This window comes from Trachypithecus francoisi, unplaced genomic scaffold (genome assembly GCF_009764315.1).
Source record: "Trachypithecus francoisi isolate TF-2019V2 unplaced genomic scaffold, Tfra_2.0 Lachesis_group2, whole genome shotgun sequence".
NCBI classification, from domain to species: domain Eukaryota; kingdom Metazoa; phylum Chordata; class Mammalia; order Primates; family Cercopithecidae; genus Trachypithecus; species Trachypithecus francoisi.
The window spans coordinates 92,372,806-92,391,643 of NW_022681465.1; the positions used below are offsets into that span (position 1 = coordinate 92,372,806).

An 18,838-nucleotide genomic window follows, 5' to 3' on the forward strand; every position below is an offset into this window, starting at 1 on the left:
TAAAAATACAAAAATTAGCCAGGCATGGTGGCACGCGCCTGTTGTCCCAGCTACTTGGGAGGCTGAGGCAGGAGAATCACTTGAATCCAGGAGGCGGAGGTTGCAGTGAGCTGAGATCACGTCACTGCACTCCAGCATGGGTGACACAGAGAGACTCTGTCTCGAAAAAAAAAAAATAATAATAATAAAATGCAGTATATATTACATATAATATATAAAGTATGCGTTAATTGACTGTTTATGTAATCTGGAAGGCTACCAATTAACACTAGGCTATTAGTAGTTACCCTTTTGGGGGAATCAAAAATTATATATAGATTTTCAACTGTGATGGGGATCAGCTTCCCTAATCTCCACAGTATTCAAGGGTTACCTGTATTATCATAAATCAAATTATTGTCATGAACGGGTACATTTCTTGATTCTCCTGTTTCACTGTGTGGTGTGTGTTTTTCTTTTTCATTTTCACCAATATCACATTGCCTTAACTAGTATAACTTTACAGCAAGTCTTGATAGCTGATAGTGAAGTCTTCCAACTTCACTCTTTTTCAAGAGTGCCCTGCCCTTTTGCATTTCCATGTGAACATTAGAATTAGCTAGTCAATTTTAAAAAAGAAATCTTGTAAGAGTCTAATAGAAAATGCACTGATTCTATAGATCCGTTTGGGTAGAACTGATATTTTTACCACACTGAACCTTTTAATTCTTGAACATGGAATATCCCACATTTATTTAGGTCTTAATTTCTCTCAATAATGTTCTAAAGTTCTCTGTGTATTCCAAATAGTCTTGCATATTGTTCATTAAATATATTACTAGGTACATGATGATTTTTGATGCTATGGTAAACAATACTGGTTTTGAAATTTCATGGAATTCAGAAATATAATTTACCTTGTATCCAGAAAATTTACTAAATTTACTTATATTAATTCTAATAATTTGGCTATAGATTCTTTTGAATTTTCTACATTCATAATCATGTCTTCTGTGAATGATAGTTTAAATGCTTCCTGTCCAGTTTCTATCCCTTTTATTTCCTTTGTTTGCTTTATTGCACTGACGAGGACATTCAGTACAATGTTGAACAGAGGAAATAATGGGGATAATGCAAAGGGAAAGCTTTCAACATTTTACCACCAAATTTAATGGTTGCTTTAGATTTTTGTTAAAAATAGATACTTTTTATCAAATTAAGGAATTTCTCTTCCATTCCTAGTATGCAGAGAATTTTATTTTTATGTCTTTTTAAAAATTATACTTTCACGTTCTAAGGTACATGTGCACAATGTGCAGGTTTGTTACATAGGCATACATGTGCTATGTTTGCTTGCTGCATCCATTAACTTATTTCTCCTAATGCTATCCCTCCCCGTCCCCCGCCCCACGACAGGCCCCAGTGTGTGATGTTCCCCTCCCTGTGTCCCAGTGTTCTCATTGTTCAATTCTCACCTATGAGTGAGAACATGCGGTGTTTGGTTTTCTGTCCTTGCGACAGTTGACTGAGAATGATGGTTTCCAGCTTCATCCATGTTCTGGCAAAGGACATGAACTTATCTTTTTTTATGGCTGCATAGTATTCCATGGTGTATATGTGCCACATTTTCTTAATCCAGTCTATCATCGATGGACATCTGGGTTGGATCCAAGTTTTTGCTATTGTGAATAGTGCCACAATAAACATATGTGTGCATGTGTCTCTACAGTAGAATGATTTATAATCCTTTGGGTATATATCCAGTAATGGGATGGCTGGGTCAAATGGTATTTCTAGTTCTAGATCCTTGAGGAATTGCCACACTGTCTTCCACAATGGTTGAACTAGTTTACACTCCCACCAACAGTGCAAAAGTGTTCCTATTTCTCCACATCCTCTCCAACATCTGTTTGTCTGGACTTTTTAATAAGGCCTTCTAACTGGTGTGAGATGGTATCTCATTGTGGTTTTGATTTGCATTTCTCTGATGGCTAGTGATGATGAGATTTTTTCATGTGTCTGTTGGCTGCATAAATGTCTTCTTTGAGAAGTGTTTGTTCATATACTTTGCCCACTTTTTGATGGGGTTGTTGTTTTTTTTTCTTGTAAATTTGTTTAAGTTCTTTGTAGATTCTGGATATTAGCCCTTTGTCAGATGGGTAGATTGCAAAAATCTTCTCCCATTCTGTAGGTTGCCTGTTCACTCTGATGGTAGTTTCTTTTGATGTGCAGAAGCTCTTTATTTTAATTAGATCCCACTTGTCAATTTTGACTTTTGTTGCCATTGCTCTTGGTGTTTTAGACATGAAGTCCTTGCCCATGTGTATGTCCTGAATGGTATTGCCTAGGTTTTCTTCTAGGTTTTTTATGGTTTTAAGTCTAACATTTATGTCTTTAATCCATCTTGAATTAATTTTTGTATAAGGTGTAAGGAAGGGATCCAGTTTCAGTTTCAGCTTTCTTTTTTTTTTTTTTTTTTTGAGGCGGAGTCTCGCTCTGTCGCCCAGACTGGAGTGCAGTGGCGCAATCTCGGCTCACTGCAAGCTCCGCCTCCCGGGTTCACGCCATTCTCCTGCCTCAGCCTCCCGAGTAGCTGGGACTACAGGTGCCCGCCACCTCGCCCGGCTAGTTTTTTTTTTGTATTTTTTTTAGTAGAGACGGGGTTTCACCATGCTAGCCAGGATGGTCTCGATCTCCTGACCTCGTGATCCGCCCGTCTCGGCCTCCCAAAGTGCTGGGATTACAAGCTTGAGCCACCGCGCCCGGCCCAGTTTCAGCTTTCTACCTATAGCTAGCCAGTTTCCCCAGCACCATTTATTAAATAGGGAATCCTTTCCCCATTTCTTGTTTTTGTCTGGTTTCTCAAAGATCAGATGGTTGTAGATGTGTGGTGTTACTTCTGAGGCCTCTGTTCTGCTCCATTGGTCTATATCTCTGTTTTGGTACCAGTACTATACAAAACAGTAACCAAAACAGGTTACTGTAGCCTTGTAGTATAGTTTGAAGTCAGGTAGCGTGATACCTCCAGCTTTGTTCTTTTGGCTTAGGATTGTCTTGGCAATGCAGGTTCTTTTTTGGTTCCATATGAAATTTAAAGTAGTTTTTTCCAATTCTGTGAAGAAACTCATTGGTAGCTTAACGGGGATGGCACTGAATCTATAAATTACCTCGGGCAGTATGGCCATTTTCACGATATTGATTCTTCCTGTCCATAAGCATGGAATGTTCTTCCATTTGTTTGTGTCCTCTTTTATTTCGTTGAGCAGTGGTTTGTAGTTCCCCTTGAAGAGGTCCTTCACATCCTTTGTAAGTTGGATTCCTAGGTATTTCATTCTCTTTGTAGGAATTGTGAATGGAGTTTACTCATGATTTGGCTCTCTGTCTGTCTATTATTGGTATATAGGAATGCTTGTGAATTTTGCATATTGATTTTGTATCCTGAGACTTTGATGAAGTTGCTTATCAGCTTAAGGAGATTTTGGGCTCAGATGATGGGGTTTTGTAAATATACAATCATGTCATCTGCAAACAGGGACAACTTGACTTCTTGTTTTCCTAGTTGAATACGCTTTATCTCTTTCTCTTGCCTGATTGCCCTGGCCAGAACTTCCAACACTATGTTAAACAGGAGTGGTGAAAGAGGGCATCCCTGTCTTGTGCCAGTTTTCAAAGGAAATGCTTCCACTTTTTTCCCATTCAGTATGATATTGGCTGTGGATTTGTCATAAATAGCTCTTATTATTTTGAGATACATCCCATCAATACCGAAGTTATTGAGAGTTTTTAGCATGAAGGGCTGTTGAATTTTGTTGAAGGCCTTTTTGGCATCTATTGAGATAATCATGTGGTTTTTGTCATTGGTTCTGTTTATGTGATGGATTATGTTTATTGATTTGTGTATGTTGAACCAGCCTTGCATCCCAGGGATGAAACCAACTTGATCATGGTGGCTAAACTTTTGATGTGCTGCTGGATTTGGTTTGCCAATATTTTATTGAGAATTTTCGGATCGATGTTCATCAGGGATAATGGTCTAAAATTCTTTTTCTGTTATGTCTCTGCCAGGCTTTGGTATCAGGATGATGCTGGCCTCATAAAATGAGTTAGGGAGGATTCCCTCTTTTTCTATTGATTGGAATAGTTTCAGAAAGAATGGTACCAGCTCCTCTTTGTACGTCTGGTAGAATTCGACTATGAATCTGTCTGGTCCTGGACTTTTTTTCGTTGGTAGGGTATTAATTATTGCCTCAATTTCAGAACCTGTTATTGGTCTATTCAGAGATTCACCTTCTTTCTGGTTTAGTCTTGGAAGGGTGTATGTGTCCAGGAATTTATCCATTTCTTCTAGGTTTTCTAGTTTATTTGCGTAGAGGTGTTTATAGTATTCTCTGATGGTAGTTTGTATTTCTGTGGGATTGGTGGTGATATTCCCTTTATCATTTTTTATTGGGTCTATTTGATTCTCCTCCCTTTTCTTCTTTATTTGTCTTGCTAGCAGTCTATTAATTTTGTTGATCTTTTCAAAAAATCAGCTCCTGGATTCATTGACTTTTTGAAGAGTTTTTGTGTCTCTATCTCCTTCGGTTCTGCTCTGATCTTAGTTATTTCTTGCCTTTGGCTAACTTTTGAATTTGTTTGCTCTTGCTTCTCTAGTTCTTTTAATTGGGATGTTAGGGTGTCGATTTTAGATCTTTCCTGCTTTCTCTTGTGGGCATTTAGTGCTATAAATTTCCCTCAACACACTCCTTTAAATGTGTCCCAGAGATTCTGGTACATTGTGTCCTTGTTCTCATTGGTTTCAAAGAACATCTTTATTTCTGCCTTCATTTCGTTATGTACCCAATAGTCATTAAGGAGTAGGTTGTTCAGTTCCCATGTTGTTGAGCAGTTTTGATTGAGTTTCTTAATCCTGAGTTCTAATTTGATTGCACGGTGGTGTGAGAGACAGTTTGTTGTGATTTCTGTTCTTTTACATCTGCTGAGGAGTGCTTTACTTCCAACTGTGTGGTCAATTTTGGAATAAGTGCGATGTGGTGCTGAGAAGAATGTAGTATATTCTGTTGATTTGGGGTGGAGAGTTCTGTAGATGTCTATTAGGTCTGCTTGGTGCAGAGCTGAGTTCAAGTTCTCAATATCCTTGTTGACCTTCTGTCTCGTTGATCTGTCTAATATTGACAGTGGGGTGTTATAGTCTCCCATTATTATTGTGTGGAAGCTAAGTCTATTTGTAAGTCTCTAAGGACTTGCTTTATGAATCTGGGTGCTCCTGTATTGGGTGCATATATATTTAGGATAGTTAGCACTTCTTATTGAATGGATCCTTTTACCATTATGTAATGGCCTTCTTTGTCTCTTTTGATCTTTGTTGGTTTGAAGTCTGTTTTATCAGAGACCAGGACTGAAACCCCTGCATTTTTTTCCTTTCCATTTGCTTGGTAGATCTTCCTCCATTCCTTTATTTTGAGCCTATGTGTGTCAGTATGCAGAGAATTTTAAAAAATGAGGATGGGCACAGTGGCTCATGCTTGTAATCCCAACACTTTTAGAGGCCAAGGTGGGAGGACCATTTGAGGCCAGATTTTCACACCAGCCTGGGCAAGACAGAGAGACACTGTCTCTACAAAAGTTAAAAAATTAGCCGGAGATGGTGGTGCACACCTGTAGCCTTCACTACTTGGGAGCCTGAGCTGGGAGGATCTCTTGAGTCCAGGAGTTTGAGGTTATAGTGAGCTATAATTGTGCCACTGCACTCTAGTTGGGGCAACAGAGCAAGACTCTTGTCTCTTAAAAAAAAAAAAAAAGGATATTGACTTTTATTTCAAAATTTTCATATCTATTGAGATGACTAACATGTAGTTTTTCCCCTTCATTCTATTAACAGGATGAATTACATTAGTTGATTTATAGATGCTAAAACAACCTTGTTTCTGTTCACTCATGATATATTATTCTTTTTGTATGTTGCTAGATTCTACATATTAATAGTTGATTTAGGATTTTTGTATTTACATTTGTAAGAGACACTGGCCTGTAATTTTCCAAATAATGTCCTTGTAAATTTTGAAATCATGGATATGCTGGCCCCATAAAAAAAGTTTACAAATGTTTCTTTTTTTCCTCTTGAAGCATCTGTATAAGATTGGTATTATCTCTTTTTTAAGTGTTTAGAATAATTTACTGGTAAAGGCATCTAGGCCTGGAGATGTCAGTCTTCTTCTACTGCCTGTTTTTCCTCCTAAGCTCATTTGTTAATAAGCTTGGAAGTTTCTGATAGAGTGCTAGAAATTACATAGAAAAAATTGGGAGAGGTTCTGTATTATGTTATCCTCCTTCAGAGAAGATCCAGTCTCTCTTTGGCAGGTAGGAGAGGGAAGATCATATCAATTCAAACATAAAGCTTGTCTGCTATTGTACAGTTCTGTAATAATTTTCTATCAATGCAGTAAGGAATTACCACATACTTAGTAATTTGTAAGACAGATTTATTATCTGTAATAAATCTGTTCTACAGGTTAACATTCTCACATAGGTCTCAATGGACTATAATCAAGGTGTTGACAGGGCTTCATTCCTTTTTGGAGGCTCTAGGAGAGAATACTTTCTCCATCTTCTACAGATCACACACATTTCTTGGCTTGTGATCCCCTTTATCCATCTTCAAAGCCAGCAATTTTACATTTTTCTGGCCATTCTCCTAGTCACATTTACCCCGTTTCCTTCTACCTCCCTTTTCCATTTTTTAAGACTCTCATAATTATGTTGGGCCCACCAGGATAATTCAGTATTATCTTCCAGTCTTGAGGTCAGGTGATTGGTAACCTTTAATTCCCCTTTGCATGTTCTAGAGATTAGCACATAGACATCTGGGAGCGGGACATGATGCTGCTTACCACAGGCTCCATCTACCTCCTATTTGTACCCATTATTAGAGTATACCCCTCTAGGTGCCCTAAGAGCCTGGGTGTTTTCCTAGGCCCTGTTCTACTTAGGAAGTACTGCACTGCAATTCTTCTCTCCAGTACCATGTGACTGGGGAAAATTGCTGTTTTTCAAATGTCTTCTGCTCCATTTCTTAGTCTATGGTCTTGCATAGCTTGGTTAGCGAATACCTCAATGACAAAACCAGTGCAAGATGTTAGGCTGATTTCTCTGCATCTCTCTTCTTTCTGTGATCTTGATCCTTTAATTTCTGGCTGTCTTGGCAGCCCACATTCCAATTTCTGTCTCTCTAGCTGTATGAAATGGACTAAAGTCCCACTCATTTATCCCTGCCTCTTAGAAGCTATCCAATGTTTGTCTTCTCAGTCTCTTGCCCTACATTAATGACAAATGTCCAAAGAGAAAAACAGTGTGTGGAAAGTTGAATGCATTTCTGTAAGTGTTCTCTCTAGAATCTAATTCTCAAGTCCTAGATTTCTTGGCAGCTTTCTAAAATCCTCAACTAGATGTTTGTTTATGCTTTATCTAGCTTTTCTCAATGGAGGTGTTGGTTTGGCTACAAGATACTCCATTATAGTCAGAAGTGAAAGCTGATGACATTCATTTAATTGTTAAAATACATTCTCATTTTCAATGACATGTATTTTAATAAATATACTTTGCTATGAAAATAAATCTGAAATAATAGGATTATTCTAATGTAGTAAGGTCCAAAAAACACATCTATTTAGTTTGAATTACTAGAATTGTATTAAATTGGAATTTATATACACAACACTGTTTTGTTTTGCTGACTAGAATCACAATACATTTCATGATTTTATTACTTATTAATATGTGGCCAGTTACATACATTGTTAGTCATCCTTAAAGCATTTACTCAGCAGTTATTGTACATAGCACTGAATTTAGTAATGTATAAGACATAGTACTTTCTTTGGGGAAGTAACAATCTAGAACAACAAATAAGACAAGTATGAAAATGATATTATAAAGTAGTATGAGAATGTGTTGAAATAAGATACAGAAAATAGTGCTATAAAGTAAAATAATGGTTAATATGTACTCTGGAAGCTGAAATCACTAAACTGCATGATAGCACTAAAAGGGAACTTAGACACCATCTAGTCTGACACTTTAATTTTATAGCTGAAGAGACATTTGCTAACAAATTAAATGACTTATCTAAAGCAACAAATCTCGTAAGTGGCAGAATGGAACTAGAACTCTGGCATCCGCAGCCTTGGCTCAATGTAATTGTAAAAAAAAAGATGTGACCTTAAGAGAAGGGAAAAGTTGCAAGGGAAAGGGATGTGAGGTAGGGAATACAACAGATTCAAAATATGATCAATTCAGTTGCAGCAAAGCATTTGTGTTGAAAACTGGTAGAATGTAGGATTGAAGGAAAAAGGGCTGATGTCATGGAGAAATTAGAATGCCAGGCTGAGTTCAGACAATGGGAATCCCTAGAGGGTTTGGACAGTGACATGATAAAACTGCTTTATAATAAGATTAACTCTGGGGTAGAACTTAGTGTAGAAAATGTAGAAGGAAGGTAAGGCAGTGATTTTAGTAGTCTGGATGTGCAGTAAAGTCAAGGGAAATAGAAAAGAGAGATATGAGAGAGTTCGGAGAAAGGATTGCTAAGATTTTATGACTAAATTTAATGAGATGTGATCATGTTCAGTTTGGAACATGTTAAGTTTGAAGGGGTGACACTACATTTAAGTATAGAGGTACTGTAAAAAAGTAGAGAAATATCAGAGTAGAGCTCAGAGAAAAGATTTACACTCAGAATGTAAATCTGACCGAATATCAGACAAACTATTATCCACTGCCTGCCTTTACTAAGCAACAGTATTAACAGCTTTTTCCTTCAAGTTTTTAGATCAATCAAAGATAAATCCAATTTTCTACTTTAGATTACTAGATCATTCTAGTTTTCACAAAGGGATAATAATATTAGCTAATAGTTTTTGAGCATTTACTATATGGTATGCACTGTACTAGGTACTTTACATATATTGGCTCATTTAATCCTCACAACCATACATAATCATTATTCCCATTTACAGATGAGAAAGACACACAGAGGTTTGGACATCTGCACAATGTCATACAGCTGGTCAGCAGCACAGCCAGGATATGAACTCAAGCAGTCTAGCTCTTCTTAACCACTGTACTGCTTTCACATTTAACATATATCACATCTCAGCAAATAATCATACTAAAATGGTTTAGGATTAAATTCTCCTTCATCCTACAAAGCAATCTGCAAATGTTTTAATGTACTTACTTGTAATGTATTTGTATCCCATACTTTCAGAGTTTTATCAAATGAGCTTGATGTGAACATGCCAGTGTCATGAGGATACCACTGTACCGTCTCCACACTGTATCTGTGAACATCAGGATGATCTCTACAAAACAGCAATCAAAATTTACAGATACCTGACTTATGTGAGTTTCAAAACTGGTACTATATTAAGAACAAGCAGTAGTCTCAGGTAGGATGACAGGAATGGTCAAACTGAGATCACATGCCTGTGTCCTGGCTGTGTAGAAGGCTAGAATGAATGTCCAGGCATCTCTAGTTTCAGGCTCCCATAGTGTGACGTAGAGGCATGCCTTCTACTAAAGGTCATAATGTGAGAGATTCTCTGTTTCTGTACTATATATAGCCTGAAGGGATCAGCCAACTACACTGGACTTCTTTCATCTTGGAAGAGTGATTTGGTCTTACTGGAAGAGACAGCTGTTTGGTTTTGGATTTGCTTTTCCAAAGTCTCTTTTCCAAAGCACTACTATTCTTAGAATTACTGAATGCCTCATACACCTCCATGATATTCCATACAATATTGCTTCTTATCAAGGAATTTACTCTATGACAAAAGAATGCAACTGGTGAAGGCCCATGAGATTCACATCTTATGTAACCCACCATCCATAATAACATAACATGTTAAAGATTCAGTTATGACGTCAGCTACAATATACCACCTTGTGAGGGTGGTATGCTGCCCTGAAGGATGTAGTATATGCTCCGAACCAGTGACCAACATAGTGTGTTACCTAACTGAATCCTGATTCAAACAAACTGGCTGTTAAGAGAGATTTATGAGACAAAGAGGGAAATTTGAACACAGACTGGATATTTAATATAGATAATTTTTGTGTACTTAAGATAATGGTACTGTAGTTATGCTCATAAAGTCTTTTTGAGATATAAATAATTAAGAATGAAATGATACATTGTTCAAGATTTGCTTCAACATAGTTATGAGGGTGTATGGGTGGGAGGTAGAGACAAAACAAGATTGGTTATGATGGTTGGTGAAGCTGGGTGATTGATATACAGGTCATTATACAACTCTCCAATCTTGTGTATGTTTGAAATTTCCCATAGAGCACAAAAGTTAAAAGACGACTTCTGTAACCCTATGCAGATATAATCATGATGCTTTTGGATTCCTTAAGATGAAAGTTTGGGACCTTAAACAGTTGTGGTGCTATCTGAAGGAATAAGAACATGAAGAAGGAAAGTCTTAAGTACCAGCTCTGGCATTAAAACAGCTGCAAAAATACAAGAACTATAGTGCCTATTCATATTTCCTTTTTTTCTCTGTAAATATTTATATATTTTAACTAATTTTCCCTTTCTTTCCTCTCTTAATTATTTTTATAGGTTAACTATATAATTGAGTCCACAAATTGTATAATACTGATATAGAATAAATTAAACTCGTGGAAAAATGAACATGACCCTGAAATGGAGCCAGGTGTGGTAACTAAAACAAGTTAGGATCATCACCCTTTGGGGAAGAGGATGATCACCTTTTTGGCTGTATAGTGAAGACTTGCATTAGGTTAGGCTGGAACATTCTTTTGAAAAATGGTAAGTATGGGAAGAAAGGTGTATATGCATGTTGGACAGCCAAATGGGTGGATTATAGGGGACATGTGCCTTTTTTTCTTGACGGATGGGCATTCAAACTCCTATTTGGGGGGAATCCCCTTTGTTTTACTGAAAATCAGAGCTCTATCTCTTGTTACAGAAAGCAAGCGACTCTAGACATTCTCTTTTCCCGGGAGAGTTAGCCATTATTCAAAGCTGAGGAGTTGAGAGTATATGTTGGTGACATATAGCAAAACCCAAACTAATGTTCCCGTGGTGTGACCCTGACTGTGTTCTCTATCCTGACTTCTCTTGTTTTCTGCTCATTTTCTAAATCTGATTCTCCCATCTTCCTGATAGTTATGTGAGATAATAAATATTCTTCCAATAAATTTCTGCTTAAGATAAGCAGACTGACTTCCTTTTGCTCCTAAGAATATTGACTTCTACAGAGATTTTTCCAGTGACACTACTTTTAAATAAAACAAATTTTTACTGTAGTGATAACAAATAAAAGCTCACTTATATTTTAAGTTTAAATTTTAAAATAGGATAAAATATTTTATTATGTTACTATATATGTTCTGTTATTCTCATTTATATTTAATAAGAATTTTGGTAGAGGAAAGGAATCTTTTTAGTGCTCAAGGACAAACACTTTAAGTATACTAACAGTAAGTATCAGAAAATAGTCTAAGTCACATTAACTTAATAATAGTCTTTATTGAAATTATTTTTAAATTAGATTGTGAACTCTTCAGATGTACAAAATGCTGTTATAACTCATTTTGTAAAGATGCATACTATATATCCATTTTCAAATTCAAAGTCACACTTTTAAATATAGAGTCTGAGTCCAAGAATTAAATCATTGTAAAACAAGATTGACAAATAAGGCATTTACTTATGTCACATACCAAAAAAAAAAGCAAATCACAGTCCCTTATGGAATATTATATAGCACATGGAATAGATGAAAATACTATTTTGCTATGTAACGAAATAAATTCAATGTTAAAATGTTAGCTAGGATAAAATAAGATAAAAATGAATTTAATTAATTAACATGACTTTTTTTGTTATTGAGGGTGGGAAGAGAGTATAAATGGCCTAAGTCTCTAAGTTCTAGAGTATTTGAGGCAATATCTTGTTTTGTACTAAGTTTTCCTGTAAGTACATTGCTTTTCACTTACACAGTGGTTTTAGTTTTCAACATGCTTTTAAAAAGATAACATTTCATTTAATTCTCATGGAAACGTGTAAGAACCACAGGGCATGTATACTGATTTCTAAAACAAAATAATCTGAAGCTGAGATTAACTGATTTTCCCAAATTTGTATTTCTAATGTGAAGCACCAGAGCCAACAAACAATAGCAAATCTCCTCATAAATATTCCATAGCATATATTCTAATGCATTGGGAAGAGCTGTAACAGATTGTTGATGTTAATGTTTACAAAGTTTGCCCTCTTGAAAGCATTTTCTCAGCGCCCATTCTCCCTGTTAATTCAAAGGTCTGCTCATTATCAGATTGGATATAAATGACAAGAAAGGATTAAATGACCACAATGGAAAAATTACAATGCCATAAAACATTTTATTAGAGACTTAAAAAGAATTACCACAAGATTGGTAAGCCAGTAGAGAACAGTCAGAGAAGATAAGTATCATAGATGTATGTTTTTAAGTTAGGCATCTTTGAGTAAGTAGAGAGACAAGAGAGGGGTGAGTGGGTATATGTGTATATGTATTTGGTGAGGGAGTATCAATATATTTAGTATATCTAAACTTTTTTCTTCCATTAATATCAGTTGAAAATCTACTTTGTGTTTATAATTAGCTGAAGGACTATAAATGAATCTTACACTAAGTGGTACTAAAAACTCTAATTAGTTACTGAGATGTAAATTGATACCAAAATTGCTTTGGGGAAGACACTTGTTAAAAAACTATACCTCAATGTCAGTTACTATTTTCAACAAAGTCTCAAGGAACAGCCATGCAAATGGGTCATCTGAACCATTCACTTGACCCATTCACTTGACTGCAATTTTCATGTTTTGCATTTGATGTAAAAAATACTCAACTATTTACAAATTCATAAATTTTTTCATTTTTAATACATACCTGCCAATGGAACACACTGCTTTACATGTATAATAAGACTGTCTGCTGGAGTTCTCAAGGTCATAAAGTACAATCACACCATCTGAACCACCTGATAACATGCTGATAATAAAAAAGTTCACATTAGTTTATCATTTTATGTAGTCCATTTATTTATCACTGCAAATTTCCAAAACCTGATTTGCAAACACCCAAATGTATTAAAGATACATTAATTTGTAATAAGTTAATCCTCAATAACACAGACTTAATAAACTATAATTTCTTAATATTTAATAGAAGAATGAATATAAAAAAATTCATTCTGTGATCATTTCAAGTTTACTTCCGTAATTTCAAAAAGAAAAGGTGACAGAAACAAGATGGCAAAAGAGATTTCTTAAGAAAGTAAAATATTACAAAGTTATTTTAAATGTCCTAATTATGGCTATGCTAAATGAAAAAGGAAGTAGGCAAACCAACTATTACTGACACTTGCTATTTGGCCCTGGGCAAGTTATACCACCCGTCCAAGACTCAACATTTGTAAAGGAGGGGGACATTTTTATCTGAATCACAATGTCGATAATAAAAGTTAAGTGCAAATTTCTTTTTACAATATCTGGCAAAAAATAGGGGCTCAATAAATGTTAGATTCCTTCCTTCTCTTATGAATGCATTCACTCAATTCATTCAACTTTAAGTTCCTACAATGTTAGACGCTCTGCTAAAACAACTGTGAACAGGCACGCATGGTTCCTGTCTTTGCAGAGTTTACAATCCAATAGGGAAAACGGGTAGTAGGCATAATCACACAAATGATTAGTTACGATTGGGATCACTGTGACAATAACTTATCTTTATTCTAGTTTGGAAATTCAGGAATAGTTTCCCTGATTGTAATATTTAAGCTGGTACGTGAAGGAGGATTCAAAGTTAGCCAGACAAATGTGAAAGTAACAATCCAAGCCCATTCTAGGAACCAAAAGAAGGGATGTGTTGCTGGAGCAGTGTGGAAGGGAAAGAGTGGTGAGAGATGAGGAGGAGGAGCCAAACCACTGGAAGCCTTACTTTTGAGAGTAAAAGAGGGTGCTAAAAAATCAGCAGTCTCTTTTTTTGGAAACAATTATTGACTGACTCTCAAGCTGGTCTATTATATTGGTAGAATATACAAAATTATTCTATTCAAAAACTTTGCAAAAATATTTCTAAAAAATAAAAGTAGCAAGCATATATATCAAAGCTATATACACTGATTGAACTTAATAATTTGTAAACATCATTCTTGGTACTTCATATACCATACCTATGGTTTCTTAACCATATTTGTCTCTAAGACTGTTACTGTGTATTTTTAAATGTGATTTTTCAATATGATCTTTTTAGTTTTTTTTTTTTGCATAAAATTGTCTAAAATCATTTTTAAATCTGGAGTTGTTTTTACCTTTAACTGACTTCCCTAAAAGCTATAATATGTTTAATTTAGGAAATAAAAACAGATGATGAGGTATATGGTAAGTTCAGAGAAAATTCTACAAAATGGAAAATATTCTTGAAATGTGTAAATATTTCAGATTCTTTTCACTGTTTCCTTTTACCTTAATTCAAAGTACCTTTCTTTAGTACTTCTTTTTTTACAAGATAAAATTCTCCTTGAACAAATTCTCTATTTTATGTCTTTTTTGGATGTTACACCAAATTTAAATATTATAAAATCTTAGACATTGTGAATGTTATTCACTTACAAAATGTACATTTATCCCAATTACAAATATACATTTATCCCAATTAAAAATAGGGGCACCATCAAAAATTCTTCACAGAGGTCCAAACAATGCAATCTCTCTAGATCATCACTCCTTACTTTTCACCTCAAAGTAACTCATTATCATGATTTTTATCGTAATCACTGTCTTTCTCTTCTGTACAGTTCATAGTTCATCACCTTAGAGTGTACACATGAATATTAGCTTGCTTTAAAAAAAAAATTTAATGTCTTTTAACTTTAAGCTATAGGTCTCCTCTACCTTTCTTTCTCCCTCCCTCCTGTACTTTTTCCCTCTCTTGTAATTTATTTGTTGCAAAAACTAGATCACATGTCCTGCAATTTCCAGCCTGGACTTTGGTGACTGCATTCATGTGCTATAATTTAAAATAATTTCTATATGTCATTGCTCTTGTGATGTGATATTAGCAGACAAACCAATATCTAGATCCATCAATTTATACATCTATATAAAGTGTTGCTATCTGCTAATATTATTGCTCACCATCAATCCTTATGTTGCTGTCTCTCTCGTCATTCTAGCTGAATGATTTCATTCTCTGGTTGATTCCTAAGGAATGGCTAATGAGAACAACAGTCTCTGAATTATTGTGTTTTTGACAATTTATCTGTCCTTTTTGTACTTGAAATCAGTTTGGCTAGATATAAAATCCTTGACTCACATTTTATTTCCTTGAGCATCTTGGGTAAGAAGCTTCATTTCTTTGGCCAGAAAGCCCAAAGTCAAAGTCTAGTGACAATATAAATTTTCCCCCCTTATATAAAGCTCCAGATCTTATTTATCCTAGAAAAACTTTCTTGAATTATTGTTTTAATATTTATTCTGTTCTTTTGCCTTGGTTTTCTTCTTTGGGAACTTCTATTATGTTATGCTGGATCTTCTTTGCCTATATTCTGTATATACACCTTTTGAATTATTTTCCTCTCTTCATTTCTTTTTAGTTTTCAAAATTTTCCTCCTTTCTAGTTTCTATTTCTAAGGCATTACCTCTTCCATTTATTTGTGTTCCTTATGCTTTTAGTCAGTCTTCATTTCTCAAATATTTTTATTTCTTATTTTTGAGTTTGAGCATCTCATTTCTGAGGTTTTCTAACTCCAATTTAACATTATTCTCTCATTTATTATACGTTTATAAAACAACTTTTACCTAGTTTTGAAGTATTAGGCTAGAGTTCTCATCTGGTTTATAGACACTTCTTTCTGGTGTGACTTCACTCTCCGTAACAGCATTAGTCCACTTCTTATCCTCTTTGTTTTTATAATAATTTTGCAGGAACTTTGACCTTAATCCTATTCTTTTGCTCATTTTTATGTAAAATTAATTTTCTTAACCTTTTAGAATGGAGGCTTGACTTAGAGTAATGTTTAAATTTTATATATTAAAACATCCTCTTCCCTTAAAAATTTTTTGATGGGTAAGATTTCAAAATATGGTAGCTTGCTTTCAGAGATTTCCTGGTTCTGTTCACTTCCCCAATTTTATTGGGGACATCTTTTTCCTTTGTTTCTATTGTCTCTGTACTGCTCAATTTGGATTTTATTTCCAGCAGTTTTTCTTCAGTATATAGTTCTGTACTGGAGGGGCACTTTGACTGGTTAGCTCTTTGGAGAGATATTAAGAGCCCAGACTGCTACAGCTCCTTCTGGTCTTACCATGGACCATTAAAACATACCTATAGAGTATGCCATCCTCTCCCAGTTTGAGCTGCTGTAGTCAAATTTGCTTGCTAAGCTTGTGGTTATTTTGGACTTATCCAGGTATATCAGATGCCTTATTGCTTTTTACTGCCTCCTCTGGCAAAAACGCTGGTAGTGCACAGATCTCGTAGCTGTCAGTGGTTTGTTCCCACTTATTCAGTTTGGGGTTTGTGGGGTCACTTCATGACCTAGTTTGGTTGTAAGTGTTAATCTGTTTTTTTCTACTTATCATTTTTAGTCTCTGTATGTGTTTCAATGGAGAACTAGAGGAACATTAAAAACTGCATTGACATTGTCATCTTTCTTTTTTTTTTTTTTTTTTTGAGAAGAAGTCTCGCTCTGTAGCCCAGACTGGAATACAGTGGCATGATCTTGGCTCACTGTAACCTCTGTCTCCTGGGTTCAAGTGATTCTCCTGCCTCAGCCTCCAGAGTAGCTGGGATTACAGGTGTGCGCCCGCCACTGCACCTGGCTAATTTTTTGTATTTTTAGTAGAGATGCGGTTTCACCATGTTGGCCAGACTGGTCTTGAACTCCTGACCTCAGGTAATCCACCTGTCTCAGCCTCCCAAACTGCTAGGATTACAGGTGTGAGCCACTGTGCCCGGCCTGTCATCTTTCAAGAATAGCACCCAAACTACAGTTTTTGGCACTACATTCACTGAATATTTTGATTGAAAGATTTTCACCTAATTTTAAACACAATATAATTAGAAGTAGAGCAGTGCTATTTAACTCTCCAAGATAAGGAGCTTGTGCCAGAAACAAACACGTCTTTCTTCATTGAGAAAGTCTTGTTACAAACATATCTTAACTTCTTTAAATGGTGTGTGTAATGATGTAGTAGATTTATGTTTTAGCCCAAGATCCTTATCTTGTGACCCAGTCACAAATAGTTCATGAACTAGTAGCATGTACTGATTTATAGACTTGTTTTTAAGATAAATTCAATACCAATTTATAAAACAATAAGGTTAATTTAAAAGTAGCTATTTGAAGGCTCAAAAATCCAATTGATGGGCAGTAAAGAAAGACTGCTAATAATGCCCTACTTAGTTATTTTTTAAAATATTCCACATTAGCTTTATTACAAAAATTTTGTAGTTCAGTTACTCTAATTGTGTACATAGAGAAATATTTGTAAATTTTGACAACTACAACTTTTATTTAGATTGAGAAAGTGTTTGGACACAGTTGTGAGTTACATGTATACCTCAACCAATTCCCAAAACACTTCCGCTTCACACTTAATCTTCACAAAACATTGCTTTTCTTGCCATACAGATGTATTATCAATATAAAACAAAATTATGTTAAAAGTTGAACTTTTAATCTTAACTGACATGGTATTTACAATAATGTCAGATGTTTTGACTTTGTTAAAATGACTTCCAAAAGCTTTTCTCTGATTCCATTAACTTTCTATTTGAAGTATCTGATGGCATTATTTAACTATGAAGTATCTGACATTATTTAACTATGAGATACTTTTTGCTGACAGAGTATGAAGAGATATGGTTTCACGTTTTTATATGGACAAGAAAACTTAGTATTAAAGATGAATGAAATTAACTTAGAAGAATTTAAAAGTATAGAAGAAAATTCAAGCTTCACAGAGTGATACGCAAATGCGCCCTCTGCAGTTGCACCTGTTAAACTGTAATTTTCAGATAGTTTTTGTAAAATAACACCTAACTTTGAAATAAATGCTTCTCTACCAGATTTGTGTATTCTCTCTGGTTTCCATTCTGATTTTCAGTGACATCTTTACAGCTCTCATGGTGGATGGTAAATATTAACAGGTATTTTGAACAAGTTATATACACATCTTTTTTTAGTTTTCCACAGAATGTACACCTTCCTTTTTATATCTCTTGTCGCTATCAAAAGGGGTTAATGCAAAATATAAGTATCAGCAAACAATGAAATAGTTGTAGACTTCTCCCATGCAATAAAGGGGAAAACCACTGTAGCAAGAGTCTTCAGACTTTTCTCTATGTGCTGTACTAAAAGATGCCTCATCTGCATTTCTCAAATATATTTCATGCACATATAATCTATAACTTCCCACATTTCTCACCAACTCTGCCAACTGGTAGTCCACTGGCTTCTCATACTTCACAGGCCACACAACTAATTACTACACCAAGTGGCTGGCTGGAGTAACAGTATTGAATACTTTCCTGACCAGCACCCAAACCCAAAAGTCAGCTATCAATTGCTGCTCATGTCTGTATGTTTCATAAGTGAGTGCCCCCCAGCTGTCCTTGAATAGAAGGTATTATACTGAGCCTGGAAAAGGTCAGGAAAAAGAAAAGAATGATTACTCATCATCTTTTAGATTTAACCACAGGCTAAAGTAAGATGTTTCTCAAATACTACTGGATGAGACCATGGTGGAAGCTGGAATTAAAAAGTGGAAGTTTATCAAAT

General features: G+C 35.3%; 1 protein-coding gene across 2 annotated transcripts in view; it reads right to left on the reverse strand.

Moving 5' to 3' along the window:
- ERCC8 (ERCC excision repair 8, CSA ubiquitin ligase complex subunit) overlaps positions 1-18,838 on the reverse strand; it is a 79,344-nt gene that overhangs the window by 41,380 nt on the left and 19,126 nt on the right. For both annotated transcript variants that reach the window (XM_033179650.1, XM_033179651.1), the window contains 2 exons: positions 12,942-13,043; positions 9,215-9,338 (listed from right to left, as the gene is read on the reverse strand). In XM_033179650.1, the coding sequence (XP_033035541.1) occupies positions 9,215-9,338; positions 12,942-13,043 (226 nt within the window). The remainder of the gene's footprint in view (positions 1-9,214; positions 9,339-12,941; positions 13,044-18,838) is intronic.